At 41.5% G+C, this 20,741-nt stretch overlaps 2 protein-coding genes across 7 annotated transcripts in view; one reads left to right on the top strand and one right to left on the bottom strand.

Annotated features, from left to right (window-relative positions):
• Positions 1–19,671, top strand: part of tfpia (tissue factor pathway inhibitor a) — a 37,605-nt gene extending 17,934 nt beyond the window's left edge. The window contains exons 2-7 of one of the 6 annotated variants that reach the window (XM_077002286.1): positions 9,607–9,807; positions 13,249–13,419; positions 14,100–14,180; positions 14,701–14,766; positions 16,014–16,202; positions 18,650–19,671. In XM_077002286.1, the coding sequence (XP_076858401.1) occupies positions 9,607–9,807; positions 13,249–13,419; positions 14,100–14,180; positions 14,701–14,766; positions 16,014–16,202; positions 18,650–18,726 (785 nt within the window). In that variant the 3' untranslated portion in view covers positions 18,727–19,671. Of the gene's footprint in view, positions 1–9,603; positions 9,808–13,248; positions 13,420–14,099; positions 14,181–14,700; positions 14,767–16,013; positions 16,203–18,649 lie in introns of all 6 variants that reach the window. The other 5 variants (XM_077002285.1, XM_077002284.1, XM_077002287.1 and 2 more) reach the window with 5 other exon arrangements.
• gulp1a (GULP PTB domain containing engulfment adaptor 1a) overlaps positions 1–20,741 on the bottom strand; it is a 350,639-nt gene that overhangs the window by 108,578 nt on the left and 221,320 nt on the right. The window lies entirely within an intron of this gene.

Below are 20,741 nucleotides of genomic sequence, written 5' to 3'. Positions count from 1 at the left end.
AGGAGTTAATAAGACCTCATTAGCATAAAAGTACAACTGAGGAGTTAATAAGACCTCATTACTTCATTAGTATAAAGCTAACTGACTTGTTCGCATCTGTGCTATTATTAGGGATGGTATCTCTGTAGGTGAAATGCTTGTCAAAGCAAGCCCAAGAGAGTGTGGGAAACCACAAAAGGCCATTGTTTGCTGTATACTGTGTGCAATGTCGAAACTTAGCAAGACTCATCATGCAGGCTGTTTTTGTAAAGACTCCACTAGTTCCAGCAGTCTTATTTTTTCATTCCAGACCTGGACTATGAGGAGGTTGGAGCAATCACAGACACTGGTTCTGTCTTTGTTCTTGGTCTTAATATCATTACAGTCGGGTTTTATTACTGGACTAATCAGACAGACATGTCTCTCATGTTGTTTCTCATGTGTCTGACTCAGTATTCTGCTGTCCTACTGCTGTGTATGCACACTGTCTGCTCTGAATGGCTCTAGCATGGGATAAATTGTCACTGTGAAGGTTGTCACAGTCTTTAATGAATGGCGGGAAATTTGTGGACAACTGCTGTCTTATGAATTATTATACAACCCCAGCGATGTTTAGCCAGTTAGTTGGAATAAAATCCCTCTCCAGGAAGCACAAGTGGGATTAAGGCCATTTCCTATTGTGCAGTGCCCAACGCGTGAAGAGGAGACAGTTCTGCTGCTAATCGCTTTCACAGGCACTTAAGATCCGTAATTAAGCAGACACACACACACACACACACACACACACACACACACACACACACACACACACACACACACACACAGACTCCAAGGGACCACACTGGCTTTGGTTTCATTGACTCTTCACTGCATGGTTCCTGTTGCTTGTCTAATGCTTGTTTCTGTATGTGGGTGTATGCACACACACACTGTTACACACAGGCACACACACAAAACTGCATATTATGAAACCTTTTGCCCTCCTTGTTCAACTTAATAAATATGTGGTTTGATTGACAAATGGAATTAGTTTTGTAATACGACTTCGAAGAAATATATTGTATGCTAGCAGAAAAGCATTATATCCAACTCCCGTATTCTGCCAGTGTTTAGTCAGCAAGATAACCTCCCTCTCAAGTCATTGTGTGAAATATTGCTGAAAAAATACATATTGATCGTTCAATTTAAGGAAGACCACAGTTCAGCAGCATAGCGTGACCTCATCTGTGCCGAAACCCTCACTTTTCCTAACGTCGATTCTGAAGTGTCATCCTCCTCACAGACGTTTCCAGCAGCAGTGTGTCAAGCCTTCCTTCATGAATGAGTGAATACTGGGTGTCATCTTCACGTGTCCCTCCCACCTCCATGGAACATCTCATTCTCACACAACCTTCTGTCTCTATTGCTTAAGTGAAAAGACAAGAGACAAGTTTATGTTGCTTCATTTTTTTAGTCTTACATGTTCAGTCATGTAAGTTATTTATTTGGTTAGACCAGTGTTTCTTTAAATCAGTTATCAGGGACCCCCTCCCACCTCAACAGACCATGACAGGTCTTGATGGTTTAGGGGTCCCTGAGGTTGGGCAACAGTAACCGTTTATGTTGAGTAACAGTTTAATGGACCATAGAGAGATGTTCTTGAAAAAACTACCCATTAAGGACTACAGGCAGTGTGTGTCTAACTGTATGTGTGTGTGCCAAGAGAGCAGTGTGTTATACTGACATCATCTGCACTCTCAGCATTTCACATGTAAGTAATTGGAAATAGTTAAATTAATGAACGAAGCTTGGTTGTGCACCATTTTCATCATTGTGTCTGCTGTTACATCTCCATCTATTCATCACGTCTCACGAGTGTAGTGGCCAGACCAAGATCCTTTTTGCATGGAAGCACAATGAAGAACGTTTGGTAATCAAGGCCAGTTCTGGTGCAGTAAGGCTGTCAGTAAACATAATTAAATGGCTTTGAAAATGTTCAACAGGGTCACTTAGTAATGCAGGGGGCATATCTGGAGATATATGATTTCACTAATTAATCTCCATTACCTAAGAAGAGAAGCCAGTTGTCAAATGTAGGTGGTATTGCAAATAGTGCAAATATGTCTGAATACTGCGACCTGACATACAATACTGTATGTACAATAGGTATCTTATTGTGGATTGTGTTGTGATGGTTTGTTCATTATTCTTATTATATGTTAATCTGCATTTCCCCATTATGTGAGCACTAATTACACAACTTTGCCATACACATAAGCCTAAATGCCCAATCCATGAATTCTCATTTAAATGTACATTTTTCTGACAGTCATGGATCTGTTAGGCTGTTCTTGACTACTGAGGATAGGAAACCTTCCAGACCCTCATCAAAAGTCCCTCCGCTAGCAGAAATGTTCTTCCCTGTTACTACATTATAGCAGCACCCACGATGTTACATCCCCCCGGTTCACTCATGTCAAGTCATGTCTCATTACAGAGTCACGTAATGGAAAACCTTTGAATTTGGCAGACAGAATGCACATAACTGAATAGAGTTTGAACACTGGTCTTGTTATTTATGATGTAGCTCAGCTGGAGGGTTTATTAATCAGCTCAAATCAAAACCCCAGAAATACTGCTGCTACGGCTTTTACAGGACTTATAAAGAACGTCTCTGCACCCCCAGAACAGCAAAGTCAAAGTCATATTATTTATATAGAGTTTTTTTATAACAGATGCCACAAAGTGACCTTAAAGACATCCAGGTTCAAGCCTCTAGTAAACAAGCCAGAGGAGGCGACAGTGGCAAGCAGACACTTCCTAAGAGCAGAAGAGAGAACCTCCTGAAGAATGGAGACTCCCATGGGGTAGGGAGAACCTTGTGAAGAATGGAGACTCCCATGGGGAAGGAAGAACCTTGTGAAGAATGGAGACTCCAATGGGGAAGGGAGAACCTTGTGAAGAATGGAGACTCCCATGAGGAAGGGAGAACCTCGTGAAGAATGGAGACTCCCATGGAGAGGAGGGAGAACCTTGTGAAGAATGGAGACTCCCATGGGGAAGGGAGAACCTTGTGAAGAATGGAGACTCCCATGAGGAAGCCAATCCTCCACACTGCATAACAGCATCTATGTGAAACAAAAAGAAGGCTAATCTGGATTTCTAGAAGTCCTAATTTGAGGTTTCTTAATCTGGAGTTTTATTAATCCTAATAAATATCCTAATCTGGGTGTGACAAGCATGAAGATGTCTGAAGCCTGTCACAAAGAAGAACAGCCTGGGCCATTCCAGTTAGCACTTTCAGTGGTGGGATTAAACACACAGGTTCTCATAGGGGTGGGCGATATGGGAAAAATTTTTTAGCACGATTTGTTTTTGCATAAAATCACGATTTCGGTTTTTTATCACGATATTCCATCCAAAAAAAATGGGGGGCTACAACGCTTTCTTTCTAAGCAGATTAGTGCACTATTGCACTAAATATACAATATTTCCCAGCACGTTAAACTTAATTAAGTTAAATATTTATACATATAGTCGTAATGATTCGAAAAAATTAGCTTTTTATCACATTATTTAATGGTTGTTTATTTTCAAAACGCCCAATCTTAACGTTTTCACGTTCTCTCATGTTTCGTCCTGGAATTACAAGACGCTCGTATTTGTTAACGTAATACAAGAGAACTGTTCAGTTAGACAGCTATTTGTTGTGAAACAAAGTAGTTACAATTTCAAGCATTTTCAAGTACTTTAGCCTAAATTCCAGCACTTTTCAAACCTGAAACACAAAGCAACATTAAAATTCGTCAGGTAAATGTTCCTTCCTGTTTTTAAGGGGTGTTTCTTAATTCTACCACATATTGTTTCGGACAACACTGCAAAGAAAATTCATCAGGTAAATGTTCCTTCCTGTTTTCAAGGGGTGTTTCTTTATTCTACCACATATCGTTTCGGACAACACTGCAAAGAACGCGGAGTGACGCGGCAAGTTGAAGTACCTGTATAAACGCTCCCGCCGTTCGCAGGGTTCGCATGAGATGTGCGGAGTCGCGCGCTATGGTCAATCGCGTACAAACCACCGAGGCCGCAGCTTGTGAGGTGGCTGCCCCCGCTGCCCGCATTGTTTCACTTTCGGCATATTCCTTGGGATGCCTACGTCTCAAGTAATTGAATAAATTTGTTGTACTGGCATCGGACGTTTTCACATGTTCTTTGCACACCTTACATATCGCTGAAGTTTGGTCTTGGTCAGTAGAAGAAAATCCGAACCAATTCCAGATTACAGAGGTAAATTTCCTCTTCATTACCAGCTCCTCGGTTTGGCTTTCAGCCATCGTTGTCCACTTTTAGTTTTTACAAACAAAACACGGAGGCGTGGAAGACGCACAGTTCGCTGTGATTGGTCAGTCCTACGCCCTACGTCGGCCGCATCGGCGGGAACCAGCATTAAAAAAAGTCATTGCGCTTATTGGCAAAGGCGATCTATAGCCTACGATTTCTCTAATTTGGTAGATCGCCTGCGATTCTCCACTCGTCAGCACCATTCACGATTTTATATCGCCATATCGCACACCCCTAGTTTCTCAGTATATTTCTAATCTGTCATGTGCCTGAAGTGGATACATTTTGTCCTAGAAATATTATTTACAAGATTTAGCCAATACTGAGGGAGGAGATTATTGTATTTAACAGAGGAGGAATTTAAGGAGGAAATCAATTATGTTAGTTCAGGCACCAGCTGGGGCGAAAGACCTCTAAGGTCCCCACTGCTGTGGTTATTTTGGATTCTGTAATTGACTGATATGACATTTATATTCTGAATATTACCTCTAATATAATCTCACTGAAAAACCAATAGTCAATACTACTATACGATTGTAATCTGAACTTTGGTTTCAATTTTATTCCTAACAAAGTTGTTATCTTCTACTATGGTAGAGGGCAGCTGTTTGAGTGTGGGACATGTGGTGTTCTGTATAGAGGATTTTCCTTCCACAGTCAGAAGACATTCTGACTTGTGAGTGTTTTGTTTTTAAGTGTGACTGTGCTCATTATGCCACAGTTCTAATGAGTTAAAAGAGATTCAGAGTTCAGACATTCTTGCTTCATCAGCTTCTATGGGGATTGAGTGCATCCCAGTCAAAACTGACATGTTCGGGGGAGTTGTGCTAAAGCTAGGTGCGGTAGCGGATGTGATCGAGTGTTTGATTTGATAGCGAGGTGAGGTGGTTATGTCGTGACTGATACATAGTTCAAATGAAAAAAGGGAGTGGTTTAAGTTGGCATCAGATTCCAATTGTATAGCTGTTTCCTGTGTTTATGCCATAGGCAATAGGTGTGTAGATTCTCTTAGACAGTGACTGAAACCAAGTGATTTTAGTACACAATGAAATTCTGATCTGAGGGTCTTGAGGATTTTCAAAGCGAATGACAATTATAAATCTTTCTACCAAAATGCTTGTCCCTGGAAGACTGTGTGTCATTAACAGTCCTGCCCTACAGGTGGCGTGAGCATCCCTAGTGAAGTGTGGCAACACTGCTGTTTCCTGACCCCCCCAACCCCCCTTCCTGAGTGGATCTCCACAACGTATGTTCAACACAAGTCCACGTCAGGAGGTGCCATATGGCCTGGTGACCCCAGTGCTTGGCATGTCGATTACAGGGCCTGGACTCCTTCATGCAGGCACCTGTGGCTCTGAAGATTCTGAGCATGATTAATGGAAGTGTGAAGGGTTATTTGCTTCATTGGAGCCCACACTGGCTGCGGGAGAGTTGAGCTCAGAGACACTATAGCTCCTCAACCTCCAGCCTTCTTCTTTTTCATGGGTTCTGACACCAAAAGGATTTGCTTGTTATCGTTGTTGTTATCACTGGACTGCAGGAGAAAAACAAGTTTTGGCCCATCTGGGATGTTCTGGGTGTAGCTAATAATCAGGGCATGCACAGAGTGTAGGAGTCGTGTAGGCAAGATCAATACGAGGAACAAAACCGCTTCAGATAAACTAAGTCTCACGATTACAGCACCTGGGTGTCAAAGAGCAGGCGCATGACAAAAAAAAAGAGAGAAAAGAAATCACTATCTGTTCTCTAAATATGGATCCACCCTGTTTAGGGAAAACTAGGAACAAATCTATGAACAGCACGTGATGTTCATACAGGCTCACAGGTGGTTTCGATCTCAAAACAATGGGCAGGTCAATTCTTGCAGGGGTGGTGCGTGATTTATTACTTGTATATTAAAATGGATGTTGTGGATTGTGTCCCATTACTAAGAATGTTCTGAACATGCCTGTTTATGCACACGTAATGGTCTTTAGGGCAACATCTAAGCATTGTCATGGTTACGTTGTGGGACTGCACGTCCACCACGGTGTCGATCTGTGCTCTGCACAGTGGTGAGTTATTATTAGTGAGCTAGGGAGACAACAGCACTCAGTCTGACCTTAGACCAAGTAAACAACCTTAGACCAAGTAAACAACCTTCACATTAATTAACCTGTTACAAAAACGTACCAGCAAAAAACATAACTCTTTAACACTTTAACTTTCATACAGTGCCAGTCTAACCTTGTGGGCTTAAGTCAGGTAGTGACAGAACAGGATCACAGAGGTTCTGCTAGGAGTCCACGGCCCCACAGATAATGCGCTCTACTGGCCAAGCAGTGATTCTGGCAGCTTTGTTTTTGTGGTACTAATTGATTTACTACCACATGCTGTGTTTCTTAGCAGGACTTAAGATTTAAGTTGCTTTTTTTCCACCCCTGGCCTTCATTCAGCTGCCAAGCAAAACACAGATTGAATGACGTGGTCAGTGCGGATGGTGACCGTCCCCTGGACTCTGGACTGGTCCACTGACTCAGACGATGGGGAGTGAGAGTCAGAGCTCAGGCAACTGGTGCACGTCATCATCTCTGTGATCGCCCCACTGGTTCTCCCTCCGCACCGCTCGCTGCCGTGCATGAGCTAATGTGATAGTCCGTCTGCTTGCATTGGTGTGTCTCTGAATAAAGGCTGATGGGAAATGAATGTGTGTTAGTGTGTGTATGCATGTGAGTGTGTGCGTATGTGTGTGTAAAGCACACTAGTTACTGATTTACAAATGTCAAACATGATGTCACTCATTCTTACAAATGGCACTCTGACTAAGACTGAAGTCATTGTAAAATCTGTTCAGTTGCTTTGGTGACAGAGACGAAGACCCAGGTGTGTGTGTGTGTGTAGATGAAGACCCAGGTGTGCCTTTATAATTACTTCCTCCTGTTCTTGTTTCTTTTTGTGATGGACAGTGGGCTTGACTGGTGTATTCACACTGGGCTGTGGAATTATCAGTCACTGCTATGCTGAATTCCAGCTCATGATAAGATCAGCACCTCCCATTCTTAAGAGACAGATACCTGACGTAGGGGGCTGCGTTTCTGCATGGGCAGACCTGCCCAAACTCCAACACTGAACTTGGCCTGAGTTCAGAGTAGCGTATTTCAGACCATTATCAAAATTGAGGTGTGTTTGTGTGTGTGTGTGTGTGTGAGAGAGAGAGAGAGAGAGAGAGAGAGAGAGAGAGAGAGAGAGAGAGAGAGAGAGAGAGAGAGAGAGTCCAGACAGAGTAGCACATTTTGTCTTGGCCAATGGAAATGTAAGAGCCCAAAAATGTCTCTTACATTCAGGGCCAGGACATATTGGGTTTGTCATGCAGGAGTGCCGGGTGACCTGCACAAACTTCCTTATGCTGCCCTGAGAAGATATGCATACAGTATATCTGAAGACATTTACTGGAATGTGAGAGCAGACACCAAACTGCCCTCTTCTTGTCTTGTAACAGCAATGCAACAAACCTACAACACTAAACACACTCTGGACGCGTTCACCAGGTTGGCTATAGATGCTTCTCTGCACATGGCTTGTTTAAGACTGCAGTAAAACCTTGGAGCATGTATTTAGCCTAAGAAACAAGACTTTGGCATAGAAAGCACTGTGCTTTCATCCCTGTACTGAGAGTAAATGTGTGTAATTCAGTTTTGTTTCTTTATTCAAAGGATTTTCTTGAGCTTTGGAAAATTATTTCACTAAATTTAAGAGCTGCACCCGGCAAATTCATTTCAAGTCTAAAGTAAAACCTTATTTATTTTTCATGCCAATGATCAAAGAAGTGTAAATCAGCAAAATGGAAACGTTTCTCCAGTAGCGGTGTACCTGAAACAATTTATAATTAATCATGTTCTAAGAGACAATATTGGGACTTGCAAAGCAACGCTATCTTTTGTAAGTCTCTGTAAACTGGAAAGGTTCACTCTTGCTAAAGCACTAACAGCAAAATCATTCAGTAGGAAATTTTTTTTTGTTAAGTCTTTCTGAGTCTTTTTCAACAAGAAAAAAACAAAATATCATCAGAGCAGATGCATTTTCAGCTTTTCTTTCTGGTCTCACATTGTTCATCTGGAGTGACACCTGCCTGGACTGTAAGAAAGCAAATGCGACCCGTCCTGTTGTGTCACCAGAGCTCTGAGAGGCTTGTTCTGGGAGGTGATGTTCATATCCACATTTCCATACTGGAGCAGGACAGGCGGTGTCAAGCGGGAAGAAGAGACTGGCGTGTCCTCCAAACCTCCCGTAGGGTCCATCTGTCTCTGGCCTACAGGACTGGATGTGAAGCCTGCTGGGTCAAGTCTGCTGGGAAAACATTTAATCTGTGACAAAAGCAGCCCCAGTGTTTGGCCAGCCTTGGTGACTGTGCTGCGTTGGCGTTCTCGGTTTGGCTCCCGTGCTGGTCTCCATGGGAGGAGGCCAGACAAACATCATGCCATTGTCCTCCTTATGTGCCGAGCTGGCAAGCGCTGTTTATGTAAAGCAGAACAGACGGCTGTAGCAGGACGGGAGGGTGAGGGTCGGGTCTGGAGTCTGGAGTTCAAGACAGATTCTGAAGGTTAGGTGCATAGGCTGTCATTTGAATCTCAGACCTGTACTTTCTGCAGGCAAAGCCCAGAATGGAGTAACTGCAAAAACCATCACTGGGATTTCTGTTCAGTCCATGTGTACATTTACATTTACGGCATTTGGCAGACGCCCTTATCCAGAGCGACTTACATTTTATCAAATTTTTATACAAGTGAGCAATTGAGGTTTAAGGGCCTTGCTCAGGGGCACCTCAGTCATGGCCTCAGGTCTGGGGATCAAACCCACGAACCTCCGGTCACAAGACCAGTTCCCTAACCACCAGGCCATGACTGCCCACCAGTCATGGGTAGACAGTAGCGGTGTACCCTCAGCTGTCCCGTGGCTGTCCTGTGGCTGTCCTTAAGCACACTGAAGTAGCCTGTGCTTCTGCACAGGTATACTTGGAGTCCGAGAGGTTTTGGGTTGCGTTGTTCATTTTCTCGTCAGAACCGTGGATTATGGGTGGTTGAGTTGTATTTCCAGCAGATCTGGAGCATTGAGAGCAACGCTGCCTCGGGCAGCTTGTCCAGCCTTCCATCGCTATTAAATGTCGTTAAGAGTTCGGCTCTTTCATTTATTGAAGGTGAAGTCGCTTTAAATTGCTGAAACCTGCTTTTATTGCTTTCCTCCGAAGCCTGAGGTTAGCAGCTAATAAGTCGCTAAAAATTAGCCCCTGAATGCTCATATGAATTTAAACTTCCTTCCTCGTCTCAGCAGCAGAAGACCGACCTCGTCTCCACATCTTCCACCACTCCTGCGCCCTGAAGAAGGACGAGGGGCCCTGCAAAGCGCTGAAGGAGAGGTTCTACTTCGACATCGACACTGCTCGCTGTGAGAGCTTCGAATATGGGGGTTGTCAAGGCAACGCAAACAATTTCGAGAGCTTGGAGGCGTGTGAAGAAATGTGCTTGGTGAGAGGTAAGCGGGACCAACGGGGGAGGGGTCACATGTAGGGGTCACAGTGGAGGGGTCATAGGGGAGGGGTCACAGATCGGTGTAATCAGCAGCTGAACTGCAAATGCTCTGTGAGAAATTTAGTTTTGATTTGACAGGTAAGTAATGTGTTGGGTGTGCTGAGACAGTTTCGAAATGTCAGCTGAGATAAGAGTGTCGAGAGGTCATAAACCATACAGGGGCGTATGCATGTGTGGAGCGGCATACATACGGTGACACGGGCTTTTTATTGGGTTTCTGGAGCTTCCCAGCAGGGTGTTTCTGGTAATTAGCTCATAAAGTGTAATGACTGGAGCATGGCTTGCCCGGGTAAGTGCGCCCTGAAGCCCTGGTTATAATGTAAACTGTCATTCAGGAGACTATAATCAATGAGAATAATGAACTCTAAATTATGTTAATTTGGACAGTGTTTCCCAGTTTCCTTGTTTCTGCTCCCACCTTTTAAGAACAGAAAAAAATTGTAGTTGTTTGTTTTTGTTTTTTACTAACTCGGAAGTCATTTTGTAGATTTAAACAAGGTCGGGTCAGTGTTGGTACAGACATCACCAACAGACGAAGGGACGAACGTGCTCAGGTGACGAGCAACTACTTAACATTGAGACATACTAATAAATTTGTATTTGATGTGACAGAAGCTGTCAGGAAGATAAGTGTGTGTTCTGGCTCTTGAGAACACGTTTGCCAGCTCAAGGACCTGAGTTAGTCTCCAGGCACGACTGCTCCCTCTGCAGTGAGGGGACCTTGTGGGGATGCGGTTCTAATGGACTGACCTATTTGAGCACATCCTGTTTTCTCATGTTCTCCTGTTTCTCTCTGTAACTGATCTAGGGTCAGAATAACAGAATAATGGATATTCTGCATATTCTATTCTTTGAAAACTCATCTTTCATATTTTGGTAATGGAGCCAGACCACCACAGATACAACCAGTGTTTATGCACAAAATGACCAGCGTTGCCCTGCAGAATGAGAGCTGATTCCATCGAGATAGTGCTGGGTGTCATTTGGACTGTTGACCATGGTCAGAAGGTCTTGGTTGTAATTAGTGAATCATATCTCATTATGGCTTCTAGAGAAGGTTGGTGATTTGGGCACACCTCTATGTTAACACGGAAGAACCTCCAGCACAGTAATCACTACCATACAGTGTGTGCCATGTTAGGAGGAAAAAGTGTCCTTCTCATCTTGACTCAAGGGTGTAGTCACTTTGTGGTGAAGGGTTCAAAGTCCTGAACTAACGTCTAGCCGGACGTGTTTAGCCAGGCACCACCGAATAGAGGAGAGGGGCTACACTTTGACTCATGCCTCATCTCTCATCTTCCTCTTCCTCAACTTGTTTGGGTCGAGACCACCAATCCTCACGAGCTTCAGAATGCCTTTTCTGATAACAGAGAGAATGTTTTTGGATGTAACGTCTTATGTTAGTATTGGTGAAATGCTGTGTTGAATGGAGCAGTTACTCAGAGAACGTCGTTAGGAATTATAATTTCCTCCATGCCACTGGAGAGTTTAATTTGCTTTTAGTTAATTTGCTTTTAGTTAAAGAGTTAATTTGCTTTTAGATGTAGGAGACGCATCATCTGCTTTTTTGCTGACATTGGGGCAGTAAGGAATTTTTTTAAGTGGATATCTCCACCTAGTGGACACGGTGGCAAACGCAGGTAATGTGTGGATGTGCTGTATGTTTTATTGAAGTATCCTTTAAAGACTGAACATTACCTGAAACTCTGTTTTCAGAAGTATTTAACTACTGAAATGTTGCTGTAGTAAGTTCAATCACAGTTCAGTCCTTGGGACTAGAAACATTCACAGCCAGACTCAGTAAGCAGAGGCACAAAATAAACTCTAAATCATATAAGCTCGTTTTCACCAGATCCCAAAATGTCATTCCTGCACCCTGTCCATAATTATTCAAGTGTGTGAATGTTCTTTTACGGATCACGACCCGTAGATGAAGACCTGTGCGATCAGGCAGGGATAACCACGGCAGAAGTGAAGACTGCGGACTTATTCTGTTTGAAATCGTGTATATTGTATTTTATCTGAAATAGTCCACACATCTGAGGTCAGCGGAATTTAGTCTGCAGAGCACCTTTTCTTCTATAAGCTACATAGTTGACATTCCAGTCATCTCTGATCAGAGAATAAAGATGTTACGAATGTTCATTATCATTCTGGAATAGACCTACGTACTCCGTATGTACAATGGGAGACCTTTTATTCTTTAAGAAAAAATGAAACAAACACACACACCCAAAGAATCTCAGTAATGTCACATCATACCTCAGAATCTTAAAGATTCAGTGACATTATTCTATGAGTGTGAATGAGCAGGTCAGGACTCTAACAGGAAGTGGTTCTATGAATGTGAATGAGCAGGTCAGGACTCTAACAGGAAGTGGTTCTATGAGTGTGAATGAGCAGGTCAGGGCTCTAACAGGAAGTGGTTCTATGAGTGTTCTATGAGTGTTTATGATTTGCTTAAGGACTGAGATGAGACCCTGTCACGTGCATATTATCTGTATTATGCATTTACAGCTCTGTCCATTACACAAATAATTCACCACAAAGTGTTTCTTAATCCGCTGTGTCAGGACTGGTTACGTTCCAGTGACATTACTCAGCAAACACTGGGAGAATGGAAGGGCTTCCTGATGGTATATTATTCCCAATATGGCTTCGGTTAGCTGACATTCTGATGCATATCTACTTAAGGGGATTTTTTAATTAGAGGCATCCATAAATAATTCCTGCATAACAACACTAAACACTGACAGCACATTAAAAGGGCATTTTTTAAAATCTGTGGGCCTCTGAATCCCAGCCAGCTTTTATATCAGCAGGACATGCCCTACAGATGGACTTAAAGAACATCAATCGCTGAGATCCGCCCCTGGCTCCCAGCCACAAGGACGTCTCAGCCCAGCGGGAGGGCAAGGCCTTCCACCTGCAGGCTGCCACTGTGAAGATCTTCCACCCCGTGGAGACTTGCTGATGCCGCACTGTGTGTTAATTACATTAACGCTGACTTCTGTGTCTCTCGGGTTATGCGCGGAGGGTCCGGGATCACCTGATCAATCACGTGTAATCACCTCATCCTGATCGGTCTCCTTTAATGTCTGTTGTTGGACCTTTAGTGCTTCTCAGCACCAGCTGCTTGTCCAGATACAGAGCCCATTGATTAGTGATGGTTCAGTGTTTGTGTTTCTGAACACTGCTCAAAGCATTCATTCCAGGCCCTGAGAGTTTGAGAACTCTCTAAAAAAACATAAACTTCTCTTTACATGCCTGTCTAAAGGCTCCAAACACCATAAAAACAGGCTTGCGACCGAGGAACTGTGGCATGGTTTTTATCCCCATCCCTTTACCCGAGCTGCTCCTCACCCCTCCCCTTCTGCTTCCACAGCCAATAAGAGTCCGTGTCACCTGAAGGACGAAGCGGGTCCATGCCGGGGGCTCATGCCCCGGTTCTTCTTCGACAGCGAGACCCAGGAATGCCGGCGCTTCTTCTACGGTGGTTGTTTCGGAAACGCCAATAATTTCAAGACCATCCAAGAGTGCCAAGCCAGATGCCAAAGTACGTGTGGCACGTTAGCACCTTTACCAGAACCAGCACTCGCCAGGTCTGCTCAGAGCAGTGGCAGGGAGATGAGGGAGATGGTCCAGGCCAAAATCAGAAACTAATTAGCATGGCAGAGTTACTCGATCCTTTTCATTTGTGTTACTCCCCATACAACCCTCACACCACAGTACCATGACAACAGACACTTAATCCACACTTGGGTTTAATCAGCTATTGTATTTTTTATCACTCTCAACGACCAAGAGTGAGTACAGCTACAGTCCTGATAAGGAGCTTCTGCTTTAGACGTTCATGAGCCTCACTGGTACAGGCGCGCACACACACACACACACACACACACACACACACACACACACACACACACACACACACAGAGGTAATCAACCGTAAAGGTCACAGGATAGTTCCTCACGATGGAAAAACAATAGCAAAAATCACTTTTTTTTTAATTTTTTAATTTTTATTACGTGATAAAGAATCCTCATGCCAGAAAAGAGTTTATGGTGAAATCCTTGTACCAGAAGAGAGTTTATGGTGAAATCCTTGTACCTTAAGAGAGTTTAGGGTGAAATCCTCATCCCAGAAACGAGAGTTTAGGGTTAAATCCTCATACCAGAAGAGAATTTAGGGTGAAATCCTCGTCCCAGAAGAGAGTTCTCCTTTTCTCCTCTTAGCAGGTAATAACACTCAGGAACACAGAGATGACCCAAAGCCCAGGGAGTCTGTCCATCCCACTGGAGAAGCTCCCAGTAAAGGTGGTAAAATGGCCATCCAACTGTGCACTTCTGAGCTAACAATGCAATAACAATCAATAACATTAGCAATATTTTATGGTCATACCATGTATGAGTATAGTGTATGAGCATGCTACAATAATCAACCTAATAAAAAGTTATTGCCAATATCAAGTCATGCTAGTAAAACATGCATGGATTTGCATGAACATATAAATTTGTATAGGATGATGGCAGAGGATATAATCAGACCTCAGCTGAAGAGGAACAACACACCTATAAATATCTGCACCATGTGGTCATATTTCAGTGTGGGGTTTCTCACTCTTCTCACTGTTATTTATGAGGTTTTTTTGTGCATGGTCATATGGTACAGCTCAGCTAACTAGAGGTCGATGCTACAGTCCAGTCCCTCTTAGTCATTATTGGACAGACAGACTAAAATGACGTTTTTGGACTATTTAATTTAACACAGCAGCAGATGCTTTGATTCCCATGTAGCAACAAGAGCAGACTGTGATCAGACCCCTGTTATTTTCAGATAAGGACATTGCAGCTGTGTCACACACAGACCTCCACGTACAGCCAAGACCAGAGTCGCACAGAGGTAAACAACATGGCTTTTATTTTGTTCCTTGCCCTGTAGCACACGCACACACGCGTGTTAACAAGATGAAGGAGAGCGGGCTACTGTGCGTGCGTGCCAAATGTGTGTTCCTCACATGCCAGAGGGTAGTGGAGCCAACATTAGTCTTCCTTCCTTCTGTCTATCTGACAGAGAAGTACCGATCCCTGCATTAGGGAGGATATCACCGCCTGGTACTGAGAAAGCGCCTGTGAAATGAACACAGACACAATCACACTCACACACACACACACACACTCACACACACCCCAGAAAGGACGTTTTGGTTTCCTAAACAGGTTCACCTTGTGCAGAAATAACAACAGCAGGATTGTAGAGTGCTTGCACCGGAGCCGGTCCTGTTCGGAGGCACCAGAGAACTTCAGTGCGCTGTGGTTCCCTTGCAGCTGCACCTGTGCTGGGTTATTAATGGATGTTATAAAAACACTGGCTCTGGTGGTATCGGGGCAGTAAAAACGTGGGAATGGTTGAAGGCCATTGTTCTTCAGGAAGACAGGCACTAGCTCATTGATTACACTTCTCTGGCTTTTGCGTTTGTTGTGGTTAATGAACCACATTCCCTAGCTGTTATTAACACACTACGCTTCTTAACTGTGCTTAATGAACAACAATCCCTAACTGATTAACAAACTACACTTAACTGTGATTAATGAACCACACGTCCTTGCTGTGATCATTATTATTATTATTTTTATTGTTATTATTATTATTATTATTAATACTATAGCACTTTCTGTTTTTTACGGAAAATAGAGTGTACATAGAAGAATAGTAAAGATTATGACATACAAAGACATGTCACCAGGAATGTATTTGCCAAAAAAGAAACAAAATAAAATAACATTAAAACACAATTAACATTACAAATAAAAATTTATTAAAATAATCAATAATTTTAAGTAAAAGACTATTTAAAATTTGATATTTGATGCAAATCCACAGAAGGTCTGTAATAACGAGATGTTGAAACAAGCAAACTGACAGGACGGGTTCAGAAAGATGTCTGTCAGCACTACTCTAGAAGACCTGTCCTGATTGTCATCCTTCTGCATATGACATACATGCAATAACTCTTCTGCACTTTGGAGATGTTCTTTAAGCATCACTATTTTGCTGCAAGCTTTATTCAGCCTGGGTCGCGGTTCAGAGCTCTCTGTCATTGTTGTTCTGTGCATGTTTGGTTGTGACATTACTCCTGTCTCTCTGAGTGTTTTCAGAGTCCACCCTGCCAAATTTGTGTCTGAGTGCGATTGATGAGGGTCAGTGCGATGGCATCGAGAGGAGATTTGCTTATAACCACAGGACGAAGCGCTGCGAGATGTTTCACTACACCGGCTGTGGGGGCAACAAGAACAACTTTGCTAAGAAGAAGCACTGCATGAAAACGTGCATGAAAGGTAACGTATTAGTCATTAACGAGATGACTGCTTATTGGTCTTTAGTGTAACATCAAGGTCACTCTTCATTAGACATTAATGTAACAAGGTGACTCTTCATCAGTGTAGTGTAATAACTACACTAATAATTGTGCAGTAGTGTAGTGTAATAAGGTGATTGTTCATTAGTGTAGTGTAATAAGGTGATTGTTCATTAGTGTAGTGTAATAAGGTAATTGTGCAGTAATGTAGTGTAATAAGGTGATTGTGCAGTAGTGTAGTGTAATAAGGTGATTGTGCAGTAGTGTAGTGTAATAAGGTGATTGTGCAGTAATGTAGTGTAATAAGGTGATTGTGCAGTAGTGTAGTGTAATAAGGTGATTGTTCAGTAGTGTAGTGTAATAAGGTGATTGTGCAGTAGTGTAGTGTAATAAGGTGATTGTGCAGTAGTGTAGTGTAATAAGGTGATTGTTCAGTAGTGTAGTGTAATAAGGTGATTGTGCAGTAGTGTAGTGTAATAAGGTGATTGTTCATTAGTGTAGTGTAATAAGGTGATTGTGCAGTAGTGTAGTGTAATAAGGTGATTGTTCATTAGTGTAGTGTAATAAGGTGATTGTTCATTAGTGTAGTGTAATAAGGTGATTGTGCAGTAGTGTAGTGTAATAAGGTGATTGTGCAGTAGTGTAGTGTAATAAGGTGATTGTTCATTAGTGTAGTGTAATAAGGTGATTGTGCAGTAGTGTAGTGTAATAAGGTGATTGTGCAGTAGTGTAGTGTAATAAGGTGATTGTTCAGTAGTGTAGTGTAATAAGGTGATTGTGCAGTAGTGTAGTGTAATAAGGTGATTGTTCATTAGTGTAGTGTAATAAGGTGATTGTTCATTAGTGTAGTGTAATAAGGTAATTGTGCAGTAATGTAGTGTAATAAGGTGATTGTGCAGTAGTGTAGTGTAATAAGGTGATTGTGCAGTAGTGTAGTGTAATAAGGTGATTGTGCAGTAGTGTAGTGTAATAAGGTGATTGTTCATTAGTGTAGTGTAATAAGGTGATTGTGCAGTAGTGTAGTGTAATAAGGTGATTGTTCAGTAGTGTAGTGTAATAAGGTGATTGTGCAGTAATGTAGTGTAATAAGGTGATTGTGCAGTAGTGTAGTGTAATAAGGTGATTGTTCAGTAGTGTAGTGTAATAAGGTGATTGTGCAGTAGTGTAGTGTAATAAGGTGATTGTTCATTAGTGTAGTGTAATAAGGTGATTGTGCAGTAGTGTAGTGTAATAAGGTGATTGTTCATTAGTGTAGTGTAATAAGGTGATTGTTCATTAGTGTAGTGTAATAAGGTGATTGTGCAGTAGTGTAGTGTAATAAGGTGATTGTGCAGTAGTGTAGTGTAATAAGGTGATTGTTCATTAGTGTAGTGTAATAAGGTGATTGTTCAGTAGTGTAGTGTAATAAGGTGATTGTTCATTAGTGTAATGTAATAAGGTGATTGTGCAGTAGTGTAGTGTAATAAGGTGATTGTTCATTAGTGTAGTGTAATAAGGTGATTGTGCAGTAGTGTAGTGTAATAAGGTGATTGTTCATTAGTGTAGTGTAATAAGGTGATTGTGCAGTAGTGTAGTGTAATAAGGTGATTGTTCATTAGTGTAGTGTAATAAGGTGATTGTGCAGTAGTGTAGTGTAATAAGGTGATTGTGCATTAGTGTAGTGTAATAAGGTGATTGTGCAGTAGTGTAGTGTAATAAGGTGACTGTGCAGTAGTGTAGTGTAATAAGGTGATTGTTCATTAGTGTAGTGTAATAAGATGATTGTTCAGTAGTGTAGTGTAATAAGGTGATTGTGCAGTAGTGTAGTGTAATAAGGTGATTGTTCAGTAGTGTAGTGTAATAAGGTGATTGTGCATTAGTGTAGTGTAATAAGGTGATTGTGCAGTAGTGTAGTGTAATAAGGTGATTGTTCATCAGTGTAGTGTAATAAGGTGATTGTGCAGTAGTGTAGTGTAATAAGGTGATTGTTCATTAGTGTAGTGTAATAAGGTGATTGTGCAGTAGTGTAGTGTAATAAGGTGATTGTTCATTAGTGTAGTGTAATAAGGTGATTGTGCAGTAGTGTAGTGTAATAAGGTGATTGTTCATTAGTGTAGTGTAATAAGGTGATTGTGCAGTAGTGTAGTGTAATAAGGTGATTGTTCATTAGTGTAGTGTAATAAGGTGATTGTGCAGTAGTGTAGTGTAATAAGGTGATTGTTCATTAGTGTAGTGTAATAAGGTGATTGTGCAGTAGTGTAGTGTAATAAGGTGATTGTTCATTAGTGTAGTGTAATAAGGTGATTGTTCAGTAGTGTAGTGTAATAAGGTCATTGTTCAGCAGTGTAGTGTAATAAGGTGATCGTGCACTAGTGTAGTGTAATAAGGTGATTTTGCATTAGTGTAGGGTCGTCACTAGTGTAAAAATGACTTTTTTTTCTTCCACAGATCACAGGAGAAAGCAGATACGAATAAAGACCAGGAAATTCCACTTATTACAGTCTAAAGACACTGCAGACTCATGAACTCATTACACCAGGGGTGCCCATTACGTCGATCGCGATCGACCGATTGATCACGAAGGAAGTGTCGGTCGATTGCGAAGGAATGTGTGTAGATAGCGTGACATTAAAAAGTAGTAGATGAATCGCCCATCTGCACTGACGGTTGTATTTTGATTGACATTCATGGTAGCCAATCTGCAATCCGCTCAACAAATTACGTTCGCCGCCTCACAACCCCCACCCCCCCGGTAGATCTTTCTGACTTGGTCATCTTATAAGTAGCTCGCAAGCTGAAAACTTGTGGGCACCCCTGCATTACACCATCTTATTGTTATGCTGAAATTTTTAAGTCAGTTATAAATATACAGTTATCGCCTTTTTAAAGTTTAATGCTAGTGTTTTATCAGTTATATAAAATTATTATTGTATGATCATTTTTGAGATTTTGTGTTTTGTTTGAGTAATTCTGTGTTTTTATATATGTAAATGTAGGGCTGCGTGTGTGAAACTGACGCTGAGATGTGTGTACTATCTTCCATGCTGTGACTCATCTGATTTCATTTTAATTATCAAACCCCTTTTTTACTGAACTGACTGTGTTGGGCCACAGAAACCATGTAAATACTCCCCGCAGGGATCCTATAAGTTCCCCAGGCCAGGCACTGAGAAACACTGCTTCACACCCATTGACAGTCCTACACATTACTCTAGATATGCAGTAATGCCAGAGAATAATCGATGGCAAATGCAAGCATAATAAAGAGAAAATAGTGTATACAAAACAAGTGTATCTTCCAGAGTTGAGTATTTGTGTGGATCCCCTTTGATCCTGACTAACTTCTAAAATTGTCATTTCAGTCCACTTCTTAGAGAGAAAGAAATATTATGTTTATTATCTATAGTAATATGTATTATTATATGTAAATGGATTTTATATTGTAATGGAAATATACAGTATGCTCTGTGTTATTCAGAAACATGCAAAATATTTTTTTCCAAAATAAATACATACTTATATAAACTCCTACATCCTTTTTGGCAATGCATTGTCATTAAATATTTAATATGCTGTGATGTTTCGCAAAATGTATGGGTGTAATTACCTTGTTCGTTAATCCTTTGTGTATTATGATTGCTATTTTCTCAGTCTATTTGGTACATTTCTCACATCATGGTTTACATTGGCATCACAACAAGTGCATTTCTCAAAACAGTTCAAACAGCAAAACTCAATGAAATACCTGCAAAAGCAGATACTTCACTCAAGATTCTTTGTTTTTGACTCAAAAGCAAATATTTAGGTCAATCAATTTGTCAGTGCCATCACAATATCTAGTCTTTGTGCCATCGCTTATGAACAAGGCAGTCAAAATAGCCATGTTGTCAGTGCAACTATAAGTCTTTATATACATTATGTATATTATATAGATGGAAATTGGCTAAGCTTTTGATTTCAAGAATGCTGTACATTCTGTTATATATCAAATGAAACAATACATGTTACACACAAACTTATGATTCAAAATACAAACTTACACAGAACACAAATTTGCTGATAGAAAGAAATTGGACTGGAATCAAATTTGTACAGCAATATTGTTTGACTGTATTGTTCGCATTGCAATTTGTTGACAAAAACAAATCTGATTGAAATTCAGAAAAGACAGACAGGTGACTGGAAAAACTGCAAAATTAGAAAGTTACTCTACACATTCAAAACAACCTGAGCACATACAGCCTCCTTGTTGAGGTGTGAAAATGGAACCTCTGCCACCCCTATAAGCTGGACTTGATGTCCAGTATAGTCTAATAATGTAAAAATGCAAAACAAAAAATTGAATTATGTCAGAATTTCTGTCAGTGTGCAGCATTACAGCAGAGCGCACATATCTAAATTTACATACACATTTTCTCTATGAAATGTTTGAACGATTGAAGACACAGTTGTTCTTCTAATATTCAGCTGCACTGAACGACCAGCTTCAGCCATTGTAAGACCATGACTTACATGTAAAACATGGTCCACAATTGCTGCC

The sequence above is a fragment of the Brachyhypopomus gauderio genome, chromosome 4 (genome assembly GCF_052324685.1).
Source record: "Brachyhypopomus gauderio isolate BG-103 chromosome 4, BGAUD_0.2, whole genome shotgun sequence".
NCBI lineage: Eukaryota > Metazoa > Chordata > Actinopteri > Gymnotiformes > Hypopomidae > Brachyhypopomus > Brachyhypopomus gauderio.
Note: the sequence above shows the minus strand (reverse complement) of the source record. Positions and strands in the feature narration are given on the sequence as shown.